At 51.3% G+C, this 19,565-nt stretch overlaps 1 protein-coding gene across 1 annotated transcript in view; it reads left to right on the top strand.

Annotated features, from left to right (window-relative positions):
• Window positions 1-18,609, top strand: part of NMT1 (N-myristoyltransferase 1) — a 41,036-nt gene extending 22,427 nt beyond the window's left edge. Inside the window, exons 3-12 of the mRNA XM_079797171.1 lie at window positions 186-330; window positions 6,110-6,228; window positions 7,158-7,249; window positions 8,131-8,247; window positions 9,036-9,206; window positions 10,178-10,286; window positions 12,452-12,622; window positions 13,243-13,410; window positions 14,477-14,614; window positions 15,281-18,609. Of these exons, the coding sequence (XP_079653297.1) occupies window positions 186-330; window positions 6,110-6,228; window positions 7,158-7,249; window positions 8,131-8,247; window positions 9,036-9,206; window positions 10,178-10,286; window positions 12,452-12,622; window positions 13,243-13,410; window positions 14,477-14,614; window positions 15,281-15,301 (1,251 nt within the window). The 3' untranslated portion in view covers window positions 15,302-18,609. The remainder of the gene's footprint in view (window positions 1-185; window positions 331-6,109; window positions 6,229-7,157; window positions 7,250-8,130; window positions 8,248-9,035; window positions 9,207-10,177; window positions 10,287-12,451; window positions 12,623-13,242; window positions 13,411-14,476; window positions 14,615-15,280) is intronic.
• The last annotated feature ends 956 nt before the right edge of the window (window positions 18,610-19,565 follow it).

The raw sequence follows: 19,565 nt of genomic DNA, 5'->3' as shown, positions 1-19,565 counted from the left end.
CCCACAACCTGGGCATATGCCCTGACTGGAATCGAACCATGACCTCCTGGTTCATGGGCTGAAGCTCAACCACTGAGCCACACTGGCCAGGCAAGCTGTACTCCTTTAACTGTTGAACCTATAATTAATCAAAAGTACTTATTAACATAATGAGCCTTTTCTCTCCCCGACTTTGTCTTGTCTAGATGAACTCTTTGCCAGCAGAGAGGATCCAGGAAATACAGAAGGCCATTGAACTGTTTTCTGTGGGCCAGGGACCTGCCAAAACATTGGAGGAGGCCAGCAAAAGAAGCTACCAGTTCTGGGACACGCAGCCTGTCCCCAAACTGGGTATGTATGTGCTTTCTTCCCTAGTAGAGGGTGGGAGGCAAGGGGTGTGCCTTCGCTGTGCTAAGGGTTCCATACTTAATTTGTGAGGGCTATATTGCCCTGGAGTGCCTTGGGGGTTATTTTTAGAGGGTAGTCTTGAAAGTGCAGTATAGAAAAGGCTATTGTTCAGGGACCTTATCGTTCGTTGCACAGTAGCACACTGAAACCAAATAATGGTTCTTTTAGTCCATCATCATCCAGTACGAATCTACAAAGAAAAACAATGCATTGGCACATGATGAATGGGGATGTCTGCCCATGAGTCTGCCTTCCCACATAGATTTTATAGAGAGACTGTTTTATTTATCTGGGCAGATCTTTAATCCTGGGATGGCGAAATCCTCAGCCGCTTCCCCTTATCTCTTGCTTACTAAATACAAAGTAATTTGACATTTTACTTAACGGTGATGGTTCAACAACTGGAATACCATGTGCAGGTTTGGTTGGCACCCTTTAAGAAAGTTGTAATGAACTCTTAAAAGGGTGGGATAGCTAGAAAACCTGAAAGGATTCCAGAAGAGACTGGACATAGCAGAGTTAGAGATAACCTGCTGAGACCAAGCTACAGCTAACCTTGCTGGCTAACTTCAGAGGGTTGCTGTTGACAAAAAGTTTCCGGAGTGGTTGCGTCATGATTCTGGGCCCATTGATAGCCCAACTCCTATTTTCTATGTGACTGGGAAAGTCAGTCTGTTGGGAAAAAACGTATTTTTCAACACCAAAAGTGAATGACCTTCAGGGTGTTCATGTTACTGCTCCCCTTCAGAACACAGTGTGATTTGACAGTGTGTTGGGTAGGGAGGAGGAGGCGGGCAGGGCCAGGGCCAAAGACTGGTGAGGGACAGCTGTGCCCAAGGAGATTCGTCTGCTCCAGTGGGGGGGAGTACACAGTTCAGAGCCTTGCTACTCAAACTGGTTCTCAGACCAGCAGGATGGGCATTGCTTAAGGGTGTGTAGAATTCAGAATCTCAGGCCCCGCTCCAGACGTTTAGAATCAGAACTGACGGGGGTTGTGTCCACTTTGAAAGTTTCAGAAGCTCTGCTCTAAAGCAGATACAGTTCTTGGGCAATCCAGAAGTGAGCTGAGGGACGCCCCTACAGGCACAATACTGCTGGATGGTCATGAGCGGTGAATCACCACGGAGGCACTATTCCAGAACCTGTCCCAACCCATCCACCTTGTCTGTCGGGCTGCTGCAGTCACGTAGGTCCAGGCCCACTGCCTAAGCCCTCGAGCAGGGCTCTGGGTCACAGTAATGCTGTTCCTAGGGCATCACTGGTAACCAGTTCCCGGGACCTCTTGCCCTTCGGCGAGCAGGAAGAAAGCAGAGAGCCACACACTCTGCCTCTGAGTGAAGTGCATGGCTAGACGTGTGGTGACCGCCGGATATCTTGGCTCGTTATCAGATGGGGTTTGGGTTGATTTTATTTTTCACTAGGAATTTGCAAATGGGTAACTTAACTCCCTTTTTTACAGACAGTGGAACCTGGGGATGAAGCGAATTAAGTAATAGGCTTCTGTTTCTCTTCATTCCAGTTATTCTTTATTTTTTTGCCTCAGTTTCTCTACCTGTAATTATAGGAAGTGCTGCATTTTTGTTGTTTGTTTGTTTTCAGAAAGTTGACGAGAAAGCCACACAGTTGCTCACAGGGGCCCTGATGCACTCAGGAAGGTGCAGCGATGCTCAGTGCTATTTCTTTGAACATGCCTTCTGTGCAGTGCATGGTGTGGGGCTTTGTGGAAGAGCAGTCGCTCTGAGCATCTGATCAGTCTGCCTTTTCGGTCCATAGCCAGTTCAGTCCTTTGTTTCCCTGAAGCAGCCCATAAAGTACCACGTTCCTGGTGTCAGCTGCTCTGCGTGACTGAGGTGCTACCCTCCTCCTGTGAGTGCCCTTGGTGTTGTGCGATTTCTAGCTAGTTGCCTTTGTATTTTCCACTGAAATGGGCTAATGATTGTAAAATTCAAGTATTTCAATTGAGCCGTGTTTTCACCACTCCCTACCTTGTTGGGACTGATATAAATTGTTTTCCACTAAAGAGACCTAGAATTCTTTAGAAGTTTAAAATCACCCTAAATTCCCCATTTAAAGGACTTCTAAACAGCAAGTGTTTTAGGCTGTGTGACAATTATGTGTGCTCCAAATAAATTTTTTAATCTCTTTTTCGGATATCATTTCATTTTTATTTTAAAAAGTTTTTTTTTTAATTTATTGATTTTAGAGAGGGATGGTGGAAGGGGGGGGAGAGAGAGAGAGAGAGAGAGAGAGAGAGAGAGAGAGAGAGAGAGAAAGAAACATCAGTTTGTTGTTCTACTTATTCATGCATTCATTGGTCGATTTTTGTATGACCAGGGATCGAATCCGCAACCTTGGCCATATCAGGGCAATGCTCTCCAGTGGTGGGCAAACTCATTAGTCAACAGAGCCAAATATCAACAATACAACTATTGAAATTTCTTTTGAGAACCAAATTTTTTAAACTTAAACTTCTTCTAACGCCACTTTTTCAAAATAGACTCGCCCAGGCCTTGGTATTTTGTGGAAGAGCCACACTCAAGGGGCCAGAGAGCTGCATGTGGCTTGCGAGCCGCAGTTTGCCGACCACGGCTCTAACCAACTGAGCTACATAGCCAGGGCTCCTTTTACTTTTTTAAAAATATATATTTTTATTGATTTCAGAGAGGAAGGGAGAAGGAATGAAAGAAACATCAATGATGAGTGAGAATCATTGATTGGCTGCCTCCTGCATGCCCCACACTGGGGATGGAGCCTGCAACCCAGACATGTGCTCTGACCTGGAATTGAATGTGACCTCCTGGTTCACAGGTCAATACTCAACCCCTGAGCCACGCCGGCTAAGCACTTTTTAAAAATATATATTTTTTATTGATTTCAGAGAGGAAGGGAGGAGGAGAGAGAGATGGAAAAATCAATGATGAGAGAGAATCATTGATTGGCTGTCTCCTGCACATCCTCCACTGGGGATCAAGCCTGCAACCCAGGCATATACCTTTGACCGGAATCAAACCCGGGACTCTTCAGTCCACAGGCCAACGCTCTATCCACTGAGCCAAACCGGCTAGGGCTCATTTTACTTTTTAAAAGTCACCTTTGTCCATTTCATTTGCCAGCTCTTGCCACAGAACTGGTGCATTCTAAGATTTCATGAACAAGTGGTGAAGGAGTGAATGGAAATGCTTGTTGCACGCAGGACCTAGTAACCAGCCTAAATTAAAAGATTTGGCCTTGAGATTATTATAGTACAGTCATGTGCTGCACAATAATGTTTCAATGAAGACTGGACCACACAGCCCGGCTGGTATGGTTCAGTGGATTGAGCATCATCCCATGGACCAAGAGGTCCTGGGTTCGATTTCTGGTTAGGGCACATGGCTGGGTTGTGGATTCAGTCCCCAGTAGGGGGCGTGCAAGAGGCAGCCCACCAATGATTCTCTTATTGATGTTTCTAACTCTTTCTCCCTCTCCCTTTATCTGAAATCAATAAAAATATATTTTTTTTAAAAAAAAGAATGGACCACGTATACAATGGTGGTCTCATAAGACTATAATGGAACTGAAAAAGCCTTATCCCCTAATGACATTGTAGCACAACACATTGCTCATGTATTTGTGGTGATGTTGGTGTAAATACACCTGCACTGCCAGTTGTATAAAAGTATAACACAAGTAATTGTGTATAGTACATAATACTTGATAATAATAACTGGCAATGTTACTGATTTATGTATTTACTAAACTATGCTGTTTATTGTTATTTTAGAGTATACTCTTTCTACTTATAAAAAAAAAGTCATTTGCTGAAAACAGTATGTGGTATTATGCTGACAGCAGCCTTCTACATCTTGTGTTTACCACATTTCTTGATTCCATCATTTTCTTTTGTGCTTGATTTAATGTTGTGTTGTTTTGTGCAGTATTGTGCTATACAGGCTTGTAGCCTAGGAGCAATGGGCTATACAATAGAGCCGAGGTGTGTGGTGGGCTATACCATCTAGGTTTGTCTAACTGCACTCTGTGATGCTCGCACTAGGAGAAATCACCTAATGATGCATTTCTCAGAACATGTCCCTGCTGGTAAGGGTGCCTAACTGACTGTACCGTGGGGAAGACCACTGGTATCTTATCCATGAAATAATTTAGGAAAATAATAATAGCAAAAAGATTCTGAACTTAAATGTATTTTGGAAAAGAAAGTTCAGTATAAGGAAAAACAAACTTGCAACTAGATAAGATGAGAGTAGAAATCCTTGGTACTTTCCAAGGACCTGGCCCTTGGCTTTGTACACTCAGATTTTATATGGCAGTAAATCGGAAGTGGATTGACTTATATTGAACTCCTTCACAAGGGCCACTTTATGAATAAACCAAAAGGCCAGTTTCTAAACTAAGGAAGAAAAATACCAGCTCTCGCCTAAACAAACCTGCTGGGGAGCCAGATTGTAAATAGGTAGCCGGCTGCTTCTCTGCTATGTAATCCCCCCAGTGTTGCCTGTAATTTCCAGTTTGTGACCCTTAGCATGTTTGTCATGTTTCATTTCTTGAATATTTTCCCAGAAGGTGGTACATCTTGTAGAGTCGGGGACCTTGTCTTTTCCTGGCTATATCCTGGTGCATGATGTCTGATGCACACTGGTGTTCAGTAAATGTGAGTGAAAGAGTTGGATGGTTAGTGCTGAAGGTGTTGTCCTCAACTCATAGCCATAGCTGGCCATTTCTACTTCACCTGCCCCACAGATATGCTACTGGGCGGGTCGAGAGCTGCCTGTTACACATTAGAATGATCTATTCGGCCAGGAGTTTGAAAGTCAGTAAAAGCATGAAGTGAGTGTCTATAGTGTCTTATGCTAGAAGCAAACAGTGTACTGAGTGGGTTCCTTTTGAAGACTCAGTTTTCAAAATGTACTAAACTCTGCATTCTTCCAGGTGTGAACATAAGTAAGCTCTGAATTGTAGAAACTAAATAGCTCCAACAGCCAAAATTGAGTGTTTGATGTCCAACGTTTATCAAATGACTGATTCGGCTGTGGGTGGGAATCGGAGCTGTATCTCCTCAGCACCCCCAAGCACTCCCTACACATTCCACAGAGCAGCGGTGTCTGTCCAGGGGGGAGTGTTGTGTCAGAGCCTAACTTCCCGGCAGCATTGTGTGGACTCGGTGATTCAGCCTAAAGGTCCTCGCAGGACTCTGTAAACCCTGAGGACCCGAGTTGGCAGTAGCTGTTAACTGGCCACATTGCTAAAAGCTAAGGCTGGCAGGGCCAGGATCCAGCCTGGCGCCTAGATGCCATCATCTGGTTCAGGAATGGGCCCAGTACATTGTTGCTGTTGTCACAAAAGCAGCTTTGTTACAACTTCTTCTCAATTCATCGAGGTTGATGGGCCAGGGCCATGACAGCACTCTGCACCAACCAGGAGGCAGGAAGCCAAATTAGTCAAGATTAATGTTTGTCCCTCAGTAACCAGAGGGAGATAGAAAAGGATTTCCAGAAAACCAGCCACCTTGGATCCAGTGATTGTTCTGAAGTTTTGCCATGAATTGGCCCTTAGTTAGGGGCCAAGGGAAGCTGGAGAGATGGTCTGCAGTTGCCAAGCACAGAGTGTTCTTCAGATGGGGGGCTCCTGGGGACAGGAGGAACTTGTTCTGGTTGATTTGTGAACTGAGCTCCTTCCCTCCCCCAGGAGGCAGCGGGTCAGGCTCATGGCTGTGCTCTTCTTCCAGGAGAAGTAGTGAACACCCATGGTCCCGTGGAGCCTGACAAAGACAACATCCGCCAGGAGCCCTACACCCTGCCCCAGGGCTTCACCTGGGATGCCTTGGACCTGGGGGACCGTGGTGTGGTGAGTAGTCCCGGGCAGGCCAGTGTGGATTGGGCACTTTCACAGAGAGTCCTGCAGTCATGGAGACAGCTTCTACTCAACCTTCTTCAAGGACTCTCTTAAGAGCTGAGCCAAACAGGTCTGAGCAGACCCCCCCACACACAAACCCAATTATTTCCTCAGTTAAAAGCAAGTACTAACCCTGGCTGGCTGGCTGGTATCTCTCTCTCTCTCACACACACACACACACACACACACACACACACACCCTGCTAGTATTGCCTCTGGGGCCTGCCCAACACCACAGAAATAGCACTTGGCCTCTCTGGCAGGTTGAGAGTTTACCACTATAGCTCTTCAAAGTGGCTATCCTTTTTTCAAGCTTTCATTTTTATTTTTTTTAATTGGTTTTAGAGAGAGAGGGAAATCGGGGGAGAGAGATGGGGGCAGGGAGAGGAGGAAAACTGAGAGAAACATCTGTCAGTTGCCTCCTGGATTCAGAGCACATGCCAAACCCGGATCCTAGGCATGTGCCCTGACTGGGAATCGAACCGGCGACCCTTTGGTGCATGGGATAGTGCCCACCCAACTGAGCCACACTGGCCAGGGCCACATTTTGTTTGTTCGTCATTCATTCGTTCGTTCATTCATTCATTCCCTTGTCTTAACGAGGAGGTGTTGGTTAGTTGGATGACATTCTTGGTTGTCTGTCACTTTATGTACTTAAGTGGGCCACTCTACCCCTGTGGCTCAGTTTTCTATTACAACTGCGGTGCTCATGTGCTCATTTCAGAAGAGTCCCTGCCATGCCTGGGATGGAAAGGATTTGTGAGATTATAAATAGTTTTGGGTAGTTTGCCTTGTCCTTCTGAAAAGCTTGGAGCCCCAGGGTATCAGAGTTGGCCCCCATCTGGCAGAATACCTCTAAGACAGCACCTGTTTCTCTACAGCTGAAAGAATTATACACCCTCCTGAATGAGAATTACGTGGAAGATGATGACAACATGTTCCGATTTGATTATTCCCCGGAATTTCTTTTATGGTGAGTTTAAGGGCTTTCTTACAGTGCTGGGCCAAGCCAGAGAGCAGAACCACCACAGAGCCCCAGATTTTTCATCCCCACTGAGCCAGCCTTTGAATGGCAAGTTAGTGTGTAATTTCTGAGTTCCTGCATCTGAAGGAGACTTGCTTCTAGTGGAGCTTAGCATCGAAACCTTATTTAAGATAGAATGACTGGGTGAGGGAGACTTTGTGGAATTGTTACCCAGAAGAAAAGATCATCTCGTCTATGGGGACTTTGTGTAAGAAGGGGAAGAGCAATGAAAGCTACTGATATTTAAAAAATTAAAAAGGGATCATTTTCTATCCATTTTCTGAGTACGCTCGGTTGTATGAAAATGGCCTTGTGTGGCTGAACCATCCATCATCCTGGGCCATATTTAACATCCAGGAAGGTAGAGGAATGAGGCTGACGTGTAGAGAGGCTGGAATGTAGAGGGGATGGAGGAGGGAAAGAAAGACCGGCAAGCAGAAAGAGGGGAGTGATGGGGCCCGGAGGGCAGATGCAGACCAGTGTTTCAGGGGCTCCATGATTGGCTCCCAACCACGGGACCCACTGGACTCAGAGCCAAGGAGGCCAGTTCTCTGGCCTAAGCTGTCAGAGTGAGTGAATACAAAGTTGGATCAGATATAAAACCTCAGTATGACAGCCTGGATTGGGTGGGTAAGTAGGCCAAGTGGGCTGAGCAGCAAGAAGGGACTGACTCACTTCCACTGTGTCCAGGAGGGCTTGACCCTAAAGGGAATTTAGGTGCTAACCCCCAGGGACGTGGTAGCAGAAGGTTAGAACCAAACTCAGCTGTGGACCCCAAACAGCCCGCCCTGCCTGCTGGCGAGCAGCACCACAGCCCCTGTCTCTTCTAGGGCTCTCCGGCCGCCTGGCTGGCTCCCCCAGTGGCACTGTGGGGTTCGAGTGGTCTCAAGTCGAAAACTGGTTGGGTTCATCAGCGCCATCCCAGCAAACATCCACATCTATGACACGTAAGCACCAGCACCATCCCCCAACTCCCACATCCCTACCATCCTGGTCCGTCTGGGAGGGAGAGGAAGAAAAACAGGTACACACACCTTCCACAAAAGAAAGAGGGAAGGTCCATGAAGGGAGGGAACTCAGGCCTGGGAATAGAAATTCATAGTAAGAACCGTCTATTTTACTCTCAACTGTTGCTGATTCTCTTGTCGGGGACCTGGGCTGGATGAGGGCCTCCCTGAGGGCCAGTGCACGACCTGACCAGGAGCTCAGCGTTTGCACTTGCATTAGCACGTGTTGATGTACTTGAGCAGCTTCAGCAATGGGCCGGAGCCAGGGGGCTCTCATTCAGAGAGTCATGAGGCCTTCATTCTCCCTGGAAATGTCAGAACCATCTGCCATAGTCTTCTAGACTTATGGGTTGTGGATTCTTGTTGGTGTCAAAACGCTTGCAATCCTAGAATACCCTCGACTTACTCTGCGACTTTTTCTGTCTGCTGAAGGTGGGGCTCCCCCAGCCTGCCACTGAAGATCCATCAGGGAGATGCTGGCAGTGCCTTCAAATAGAGCAGTTTGCTTGAGTCCCACTTCACCTCTGGAAATAGTCTGGGTTGTGGTGAGAGCGGCTCCTTGCCTGGTGCAGCAGAGCCGAGGCAAAGAGTCCAAGCACCGACTGCTGAGCCTGATGGTGGCAGAGCACGTGCCTGCGCTGAAGGCCCGGTCCCTGCAGGGTGGCTGCACGTGCTTGTAGGGATTGCCTTACCTGTTCAAAGCCTGGTCATGGTTTTTCTCTCTTTAGAGAGAAGAAGATGGTGGAGATCAACTTCCTGTGTGTCCACAAGAAGCTGCGTTCCAAGAGGGTGGCTCCTGTCCTGATCCGGGAGATAACCCGGCGGGTTCACCTGGAGGGCATTTTCCAAGCTGTTTACACTGCTGGGGTGGTCTTACCAAAGCCTGTCGGCACCTGCAGGTAACAGTCCTCCTGCAGGCCCCGCAGGCCCAGCAATCTTCAGATCGGATCGCTCCTGTTCCCCCGGCATGTCCCTGTAGTTGAGCTGTGTCACTGGCGGTCACATCTCGGCCTCAGCCCAGTGCTTGCCCGAGAACATCTTGCTTCTCTGGTGTCTGATACGAGGGGTTGTGGGTACCCACAGGAGCAGGTAGGAAGCATGGAGGAGTGCAGTTAGGAAGGGCAGACGGGGAAGTACATCATGCCCTTTCCAAAGGGATTAGCCATTCTCGGCTCCTGTTCATTCCTGCCATTTGGAAATAAGAGGTCAATCTGCTGTGGTTTTGTTTTAGTTTTTAAGGACAAGCCCAAATCTGGATTTTTATGGTATATGTCCGCAAGTTTTAATGGTTGGCTCAGTTTTGTTGTGAATATTGTGTGGGCCAAAGAGAGCATGTCTGATCCCCGTGTGACCCAAGGAGAACCTCTGACTCAGAAAGTTGTTTGAAACAATCACAGCCTGTGCCTTGAGAACTTCAAAAGTAAAAACACCAGGCAACGGCAGTAGGGGAGGGAGGAGGCGGCTAAACGTTTGTAGAGAACTGTAAGTCCTTTATGTCTTTTCCATTGACTTGATTCCAGGAGTGGGGTGTGCTCTTCCCAGGCAGCTACTGTAACAGGAGCTGCTTCTGAAATTGAGAAAGAAAAACAGGGAGAAAGAGAATCCAGGAAGAGCTCTGGCCGCTCCACATTCACTGCAGGGTGGAGGGTGTTGGAGAGCAGGGCAATGCCACTGGCTCAAGAGATGTGTGTCTCTTGTGCCACCTGCTGGCCATCTGGGGATCTCCATGCCATTGTCTTTTTTTTTTTTTTTTTTTTTTGGTACTTTGCCATTTTATTTTTTAAATTTATCTTTATTGTTAAAAATAGTCATTGTTCTCTTAATGGGACTTGCCAGAATCCACTGAGGACAGGACATTGTGCCCCTACAGGTACTGGCATCGGTCCCTAAACCCACGGAAGCTGATTGAAGTGAAGTTCTCCCACTTGAGCAGAAACATGACCATGCAGCGAACCATGAAGCTCTACCGACTGCCCGAGGCCAGTGGTGCTCCAGGGCGCTGGGCGGGGGCAAGAGAGAACTGAGGAGCCTGGTCCTCAGCAGGAGAGGAGCAAGGCTTTGGGTTGGGGGAGGGGTCAGAAAACGGACTCAACCCGTAGTTTCCAAATTCCTGACTTTGCATTTCCATTGTTTTCTATCGCCTGTAGCAAGGGCTTTATTTTAGTTTGACTTCCTCAGTCCGCCTGCACCTGGGCTAGCTTCTCTGTTGATGGGCTCAGAGAACACCTCTTTTCTGCACTTTTAGCCTAAATGTGCCTAAATAGAAAGACGAGTCCACTCACTGAACTGCACTGCCTCCCAGAGCCCAGTGTAACTAAGCCGTAGAGTGTCTGCTGCCCCCTCTGCCAAGTCAGGTGAGGACGGATGATCTGTGCTTGGAGGGAAGCCCAGATTTCTAACGCCAATGCCTCCATCCAGGTTTTGCCATCAAAGGATGGGCAACCCGGAGGGAGCTGGTTTTCTGTTCTGAACCTCAATTTGCCTAGTTTCCCAGCAAAACCAGTGTTCATGCTCTCCAGGTGCATCTGGCTTCCAGGTCCTAATGGATCTTCAGAGCGCTCCTGTTCCCTCAGGCCTCTTCAGGCAGCATCACAGTTATTGGGTGTTGGCTTATGAGAGGGCTGCCTGCCTGGACTGGGTTAAGCCACTCAACTGGATTAGTCACCCTGGGATCAAGCTAACCCATCACTGGATTGGGGTCATTTGTGTCCCATTTTGAGGGAGTATTGCAGCGGTTAGACTGTCCAAAAGCAGCAGGTTCGGGGGGCCGAGTTCGGTTATTATGACAGAGTTGTCCTGATTTCTAGGTCATTGGAGAGCATTCTTAAGGTGTGTAGCAACCAAAGAATGCCTCTGGTCTCCCCGCCTTGGCGAAGGAACCTCGGCGTGACTGCTGTAGGGTCACTGTGGGAGCTGCTTGTAGAAACAAGTCAGTCACTGTCCCCAGCAGCACCAGGATGAGCGAGGAATTTCAGCAGCGACAAGTCCGGAACCTGCTGTTTGAAAAGCAGTGCCTACACAGGGAAGCAGTTACATCAGGCAGTGCCGGAGGCATATACATTCTAACTCCACCCTGTTTTCAGATTTGGCTGACCCCACTTCACAGATCCAGTCTTTGGAACTATTCTCTCAGCCCCAGTATTAACTTCAGAGCATCACAGGGCCTCATTCCACCGAAGCCTTTTTTTCTCTTTTTCTGTTTGAGGGCAAATTCCGGGAAGTCAGTGCTTTTCTTCTGAATTTAACTTGCATGAGTGTTCTGTTGGGGGACTGCTAGTGCAGTGGCATTCAAGTTGGTAAAACAAGCACCCGGTACAGATGTGGGCCCGGGGGTTTCACAGTGCCTGCAGCCGAGAGCCGTCTGTGAGGCGCTCTGAATCTATAGGAGACACGGATAGGACGGTTCAGTTCCCTGGGAGGAGGCGGTGAGGGCTCAGAGGAGCCAAGAAAGTCTCCGTTGAAGCCCAGGGGTAGCACTGGGCTGGGCCTCCCCAGCGCACCCATCGGGTGGCCTGGGCTTCCTTCCGTCTTGGCACCGCTCACGCTTTGTGCTGGGTCATTCTTTGTCCTGGGGGCTGTCCTGGGCAGCATGTAGGATGCTTTAGCAGCATCCCTGGCTTCTGCCCATCAGATGCTAGTAGTACCTCTCCTGCTGGTTTTAACAACCAAAAATGTCTTCCGGTGTTGTCAAATGTCCTGGGGTGGGGAGCCAGGGAGGCAGAGCTGCTCTGTTGAGAACCACTGAACTGGGAGGACAGAAGGCACAGTCAGAACAGCCAGACGGTTCAGGGATAGAAGGTCCTGTGCTCTGTGTTGAGTTTGGAACAAGGGTGGGGTGTGGTGGGTTGTGCTTCTTAGGAAGACGGCCTAGGGCATGTGGATGAGAGGTTGAAGCCACAGCCTTAACTAGGAGAGAAAAGGCCAAAAGACACTGGAGAAGCAAGACTTGTACCTGAGCGGATATGGACAGTGGGAGAGAGGGAGTTGCCAAGGGGACTGAGGATTCTGTGTGAGGGCCTGGGTAGATAGATCCAAAGCCGGGTAACAAGGGAGACTTGACATTTTTGGTGCCCGTAGGACCTGAGAGGAGTCAGGATGCTCCCAGTCAGCACATCTGATGCTGTTTTGTCTGTCTGCCTTCCAGTCTCCCAAAACAGCTGGACTGCGACCAATGGAGAAAAAGGACATTCCAGTAGTTCACCAGCTCCTCACCAGGTACCTGAAGCAGTTTCACCTCACGCCAGTCATGAGCCGGGAGGAGGTGGAACACTGGTTCTACCCTCAGGAGAACATCATTGACACGTTCGTGGTGGAGGTGAGTGGGGAGGGGTGTTCCAGGCCTCTGGCCACTCACAGAGAGGCATCCTCCTCAGGCGGCTAGGTTTCCTGGCCTCAGTGACTGAACAACCGATTGACGGGCATGTTGGCACCCTAGACTCCCTTGGCCATCCATGCTTGCTCCTCCCTAAAGACAGGAAGTCGTAGTTTGCATTTGCTAAAATGATTCCTCTGGCCTTGCTGTGAGCCCTTCTCCCTCCCACCACCCCTGTCCCCACTGGTGACAAAGAACTGAGCCCCTCTTAGGTAAGCCTGCAATCCTTGCCTTCGTGGCTTGAGGTAGTGCTGGTCAGGCCTTGGGGTCACACTTCGGGGGAATGTGAGCCACAAGAAGTCCCTGGGGAAGCGCAGGCCAGGAGAGAGAGCTGACAGATTCAGCCCACATTCTAGCCTGGATTTTCCTTCTGGCTCTGTCCTCAAGTGCCCCGGCCAGTGTCTTTTCTCCTCCCTGCAGATTCTGTTTCAGTTTCCACCCAATTGTTTAGGGGGGCAGAGCTGCCGGTGGGTGACGTGAGAGCAAGAGAAAACCATTTGTTCCCAGACTACAGGATTCCCGTGCATGTGTGACATTGCCTCCTTTTGCTGTCTTCCCTTCAGAATGCAAATGGTGAGGTGACGGATTTCCTGAGCTTTTATACGCTTCCCTCCACCATCATGAACCATCCAACCCACAAGAGTCTAAAGGCTGCTTATTCTTTCTACAATGTTCACACCCAGACCCCTCTTCTAGACCTCATGAGTGACGCCCTTGTTCTCGCCAAAATGGTGAGGAGCAGACTGGAGGGAGGGTCAGCTCTGGGGGGCACTGGCAGTGGAATGGTGGTGAGCACAGCTCAGGGTTTAGCTGCCCATGGGCCAGGAGCTTGGAGCCTACCTTGTCCTCTTGCTCTGCTTAGGGAAGAGCCCAGCAGTTGTCAGCCAGCAGCTAGAAACTAGGAGGGAGCAAGGAGCATCCACATGAAGTGAAGGCTTTGAACTCCTCCTGATTTATTTCAGTGAGTTTCGTTCTCACGGGAGGCGCTGCCAAGGAGCCTGAATAGCCAGGCCTGCTCGGGGAGGAGAGGGGTCCTTACGACTTCCCCAGCGTGGGAATGGGGAGATTGGTCTCTGTCGTGGTGAGTCATTGGAGCGCTGACTGTAGAGCATGGGGGAGGGGCCCAGGTGTCTTGGTGTCGTCCTCAGTCAGTCCTTCATTATGGGTCTGCCTGCAGGGAGCCCAGCCCACGGTGGGGCAGCTAGACCAGCGGTTGCAACCTTTCGGACCTCATGGACCTCTAGAGGTCCATGGACCACCGGTTGGCGACCGCTGAGCTAGACGATGGACAGTCCCGTCCCTGCCCTGGGAGAGCTTCTGGTCACGGTGGTGAGGGGTAGGCAGTGTCTTCATCACAGTGTCCTGAAATCACAGGTGTTCACTGAAGGCCTAAGAGTTGAGGTGTCCAGGGAGTGAGGGAGCAGTGCAAGTGCTGACAGGAGCTAGCTTCTCCAGGGAAGGGGTTCCGGGCTTGGTCTCCAGAGAGGACTGTGGGAGTTACTCGAGTATTTCAGGGAAGTGCGGCCGGAACAATGGGAGCAGAGGCTTGGACACCAAGTACACAGCGTGCTTGGAGGCTCACTGGGGAGGCAGGTAGGGTGGCCTCGGTGTCCTGAGAGCCGTCACTGGCGAGCGGGCGCTCTCTGGAGTTGGAATTCAACACGGAAGCAGCCAGAGCTTTGAAGGAAGAGGGCTCTGCGGCCCCGTTGGGGTGGTTCTGACAGGATAGAAAAGGGCAGGAAGGTGAGGCAGCTTTTTCCTCTCCTCACCTATTCTCTGCTCCTTGCCGCTGTACAGAAAGGGTTTGACGTGTTCAATGCACTGGATCTCATGGAGAACAAAACCTTCTTGGAGAAGCTAAAGTTCGGCATAGGGGACGGCAACCTGCAGTATTACCTTTACAATTGGAAGTGCCCCAGCATGGGGGCAGAGAAGGTACGTAAGCTCCTGGGCCTGCCCAGGCCAGGGAGTTGGTGGAGCAAAGGCAGGGCATGGGTCTGGGATCCAGCATCAGTCTGGGCCCTTGTTAGCTGGTGTTCGGCCCCCTGCAAGCCCCCTCCCTCGATGGCCAGACTAGTGTGGGGGTGGCAGAGGGTTGGGCTCCAGAGCCACAGAAGCAGGAAGGTGGTCTCCAGCTTCTCCTCCCACAGTGAGTCCCTTCAGCTGGCTGGGGGCAGGGCATTGGGACTGTCTCAGGGAACCCTGCAAGTGAACTGCCCTGTTAGCCAGGAAGTCTAGGGTCTGAGGGCTGAGGATTTTTCCCTCTGCTGGGCTGCTGCCCTCATCCCAGCCCTTCTTCCACCCACCTCAGCCCTTCTTCCTCCACCAGCTCCAAAGGGCAGCCCAGGACCATCGTGTGGTCAGCAGTTAACAAAATACGTGCTGGCCAGAGGCCTGCTGACCAGTGCTCGAGATGCTGGCAGCTGCTCTCCTTAAAGGATGTGGTCACTGTATAGGTTGAGCGTGAGCCTTGGCTGTGAGTCTGCTCCCACAGCCAAGCAGCACTGGGCTCAGCCATTTGGCACTTCAGGTCCGTGGGGAAGTGGGAGAGGCTTCAAACAACTGTCAACTCAACTCTGCCTCTCCGATTGGCTCTCCTAGGTTGGGCTGGTGTTACAGTAACCAGTTGCCAGTGAGATTCTGGATAAAGCCACTGAGAATTCAAACCAGGAAATGGAATCCCACCACTTGTTGGTCCAATTTTCACAAACGTGAGAATCCCTGGCAAAGGGAACAGAAGTGAACCGGCTTAACCAAACCGCCACTGAACTTGACAATTGTTTTGCGATGGCGTAGGCTGCGTGATGTCACCTCTGGCCGTGTCTCTGGTCTCCCTGTTTTCCAGTTAATCACATCCTTATGCAGCCGTGATCAAGGGAATGTAACTGCTGAAAACTAGCTCGTGATTGGCATATTATGGAGTTAACGGGTGAATAATAAAAGTATATATTATATATATATATAAATATTTTAAATATCTTTCATGTTCCAAATGTACAAGGATGTTCGGTCTCTAATGAAAAGCTGAATCCAGATCATTCCTGAAAATCAGAATCCAGGACAGTGCCAGACATACACATTGCCACAGGGAATTGTTCTCTTCTGAGAGCAGGCTCTGGCTTTTCTCGGGGGAGCAGGAGAAGGGATGTGGGCAAGTCTATCCAGTTCCCCATCTGAACTGGCTGGAATGATTGGCTTCGAGAAGGCAGAGTAAGGTGGAGGGACTGTGCCAAGCTTTGGGGAGGGCCTTGATCTCACAGACTGCAGGTGGAGCCCTCGGTGGAGACAGTCCTACTCAGAGGCTTTCCTGCAGGCCCGGGGCCTTCTCTGCATTCAGAAACACAGTGATGATCTGTGGAAGCAGGTTTCATTAAGTGAGTCCCTTCTCCATCCGCTTGGCCTGCCCACTGTTGGAAGTCATCCTGCCAACTCTTTAGCCAGCTGTTGCCAATCTTATAGGCATGAGTCCCCCATGAGATTGTTTTTCCATTTCCAGGGGTGACTGGCAGTTTGAAGGGGACCTTTGACCTCCTTGTAGCATTTGGGACTTTGCGGAGACCATGTCAGTGCAAGGCCTGGTTAGCTCATCTCAGAGCGAAGAGCCAGCACCCTCACGCCCCCAGGGTGGCTGGGCAGGGACGGTGTGGGTGCCCAGGCCCCTGGCTGTGCCTTCCAACCCACTGGCCATCTCTTGTGCTCCTTTCCAAGACAGCCTGCAAGGAATGGCAAGGAGTGGTGGGTAGACGCCGACCTGAACTTAACAGAAATGATTTCACGTTGCCATTGTCTGAGTGTGGTTTTCACCGACGATGTTCGGTGGATTTGGTGGTGGTGGTGACGATGGTTATTGATGCTGCCAGTTTCCCCACAGGAGTGGGACCTCCAGTCACGTGGCTGTCGGGGTAGGCATTCCTAGTCCTCACTTGTGCTCAGCCAACTGGCTTAGGGAGGATTTGGCTGTGGAATTGTCAGCAACCCACACCCAGGTTTGTATGTGACTTTTGCTCTAGGAGAAAGGAAGTGGGTGGATAACGTGGCGTGAGGGTTTCCTGGCTGCTTTCACCTCTCGGCTACTTGTAGGGGGAAGGAAGTCTTAGCCAGGAGGCCAGACTGTCTAGTCTTACCAACTGCAGCCATGCTCTGCAGGCTGGCAGAGCTGTTTGAGGCTGTGGGTTCTGGTGAGGTTGGCCAGAGGTCCATTCTGCAGTCCCCGAAGCTGGAAGAAATCGTGTGCTTGGCATAGGGCTGTGCCACCTGCTGCAGTGTTGCCCGCTCTTGGTGGACTGGATGGGGATTTCATCAGGCCTCTAGGGGCCTCCCTTCTCCTGTTGTCCCTGCTCTGCAACCTGCAGGCACCAAGGATCATGGCTGACCTTTGACTCCTGACTCCAAGATACCCAGACCAAAGAAGCTGCTGTTCTTAGCAAGATGTTCGCTGCATTCCGCAGACAGAAGGAGTCAGAGAGGCGGAGGCTTGCCTTACAGCTTCTGAGACGTCAGACACAACGCCCCGAGTCCCAGAGCAGCTCGCCCGGGGCAGGCTTCTAAGGACATCAGAGAAGACAGTGCCCAGCTCTTTCCTACCTGGGGCAGACCTGAAACTTGGAAACACTTCCTGTCCGGGCCACGTGCTAGCCTGACTGCCTCCGAAACTGGGGTGCACAACAGCCCCTGGAGTTTGCCTGGGTTGACCCAGGTCATGGGATGGAAACTGTGAGGCCTGTGGCTCCTCTGGAAGAAACATCTCCTGGAAAGGCCCCAGTGTCTCCCTCCAAACCACGTGGCCCCTCCTTGGACTCCACTGTCGTTCATGGTGAGGACCCTGCCCCACCCTCAGCACCACCACCAGGCCTTCGGGAATTGGCTCAGTGGCTGCTGCTCCCTGAGTCCTTCACCAACCCCTCCCAGGACTTGTCAGAGAGAACCACTGTTTGGGATTCAAGGCCTCCTCACGAGGCACTGCAGGATGGTGGAGCCAGGCTGGCTAGAACCAAACAAGGGAGGGACCTGGACGTGCCTCCGGCAGCTGCTATTGGAGAGCCTCCGGGTGTGGCCCTCGTACCTGTGCCGCCTCTACTCCTGCTGACACTGGGCTTTCGGACACGCGTGTCTCTATGTTTATCTCCTGCCTTTGGATTGACTGCATTTGATCCCTGACTCCCTGGCAAATCCCCGTGGCCTCCCTGTCTGTGTCGGGAGAGCTGGTTAGAAAAAGAAGCCTCGGTTCTGGATTGAGGTCTGTATAGGGCTTGTTACCCACACATGCCTGCATTCAAAGACGCTAATGTCTGGTTTGAAGGCCGGCCCACACGGAGCCACTTCAACACGTAGGTTTATGGAAAATGCCAGGCCTTTTCTGCACCTCCCTCCTAACTGCCAACGCCCCCTTACTTGCTGGTTCACTGAAGCCCGAGGGTGGGTGTCCCAGTGTCTTTAATTCGCTGCTCCAAGGTGACCAGCATTTAACCAGCCCAAGGGGTGTCCCAACGGCCTGGACAGCTTCAGGAAGCTGCAGTCTAGGAGAGGGCGAAGGGCGGTCAGACCAGGGGAGGGGCAGCTTTGTACCTGGTCAGTGCCCACCTGCCCCAGACAGGCGGCCCCAGGCCTCGGTTTTGCCCTACTGCAAAGTGAAAGCGGGCCTGCAAACACTGCCCCTGGGAGGCTTTGTGGGACAATTTCATTCAATTAAATGAAAAGTATGGATGACTGCAGGTGCTGCATCTTGGACAGGGAAGGGGGGAAGCTTCACCTTTTTGTCTTGGCTTTTCTCTGGGCTCTGGGCGAGGCCCCATTTCCAGGGCGGGGGGAGAAATACCAAATGCATTGTTGCGCTTGATACATCTCACTTGTTTCTAATAAAGGAAGCAGCTGAATAAAATCTCCGCCCTCCTGGTTTTGCTGTGGACAGCAAGTGGCCGTGGAACGAATGGCAGCCCCGGCTTGGGCTAGAGTGCCCCTTCCCCCCCCGAGTGGCAGCGCCCCCCTCCCCACGAGTGGCAGCGCCCCCTCCCCCCCTGCCTGGCAGCGCCCTGCAGGAAAGGCTGTCGTGATCACAGCTCTGGGCAACTTTTGAAGACTCATGGCAAGGCTGCCCCCTTTCAGGGCAAACTTGGCGCCTTCCCAGTCCTCTCAGGCACCAGCGAGGAGCCAGTACCGACCCAGCTTCACTCCGTGTAAGAGGAGCAGCTGGGCTCTGTGCCAGCCAGCACCAGGCACCTGGGCCGAGGAGCCAGTGCCGGGCTCCACAGCAGGGAGCAGGGGGCCCCTCCGGTCTGGGTCAGCAGTGGCTCCTCTGATGGAGGGCGCCCACTCGACCCGATGCCACATCTTCCCTTCTGGGCCAGGGATCTGTTGAGCCACTAGGGGTGCTTTTAACCCTACAGGTCACCAGGCCCACTGCCCACCTACTGAGCCAGCTTCTGAGGGGCCTTCCCATCCCTGCTCTCTTCCTGTGGAGCTTTCCACGCATTCCCCGACCCATGCTCCTTCCGGGCCCCCCATGGCTGGTGCCTCGCCCTTCCCAGGGAACCTGGGCCCTGAGCTGCCTCCAGGGACTGCTCTCAGGCTCTGCCCTTGCTCGGTGTCAGTGCTGTTGCCTCTGCACACTCACCTCGCATCTCTAGCCCGGAGCAGCCACTGCCTCCAGGCCTTCATCTAAGTCTGGCTGCCGGTGGAAGGTGAGCCCCAAGTCTGGGATTTGTCTACAGAGTAGACGGAGGCCTTGAACCCCGCTGAGCCTGGAACGTGGGGGTCTGTCTGGGGCCCCTCAGCGTCCAGTGCCCACCCCCTTTAGGGCCCTAACAGTTCCGTTCTGGCGGAAGCTTATCCAGCTGCCTCCCCGTTCCAGGCCCCTCTGAGGTCGGTGGGGCAGCTTGTGATTGGTGTC

The sequence above is a fragment of the Cnephaeus nilssonii genome (assembly GCF_951640355.1).
Source record: "Cnephaeus nilssonii genome assembly, chromosome: 19".
Taxonomy (NCBI): domain Eukaryota; kingdom Metazoa; phylum Chordata; class Mammalia; order Chiroptera; family Vespertilionidae; genus Cnephaeus; species Cnephaeus nilssonii.
This window is presented reverse-complemented; position numbering and strand designations above follow the sequence as displayed.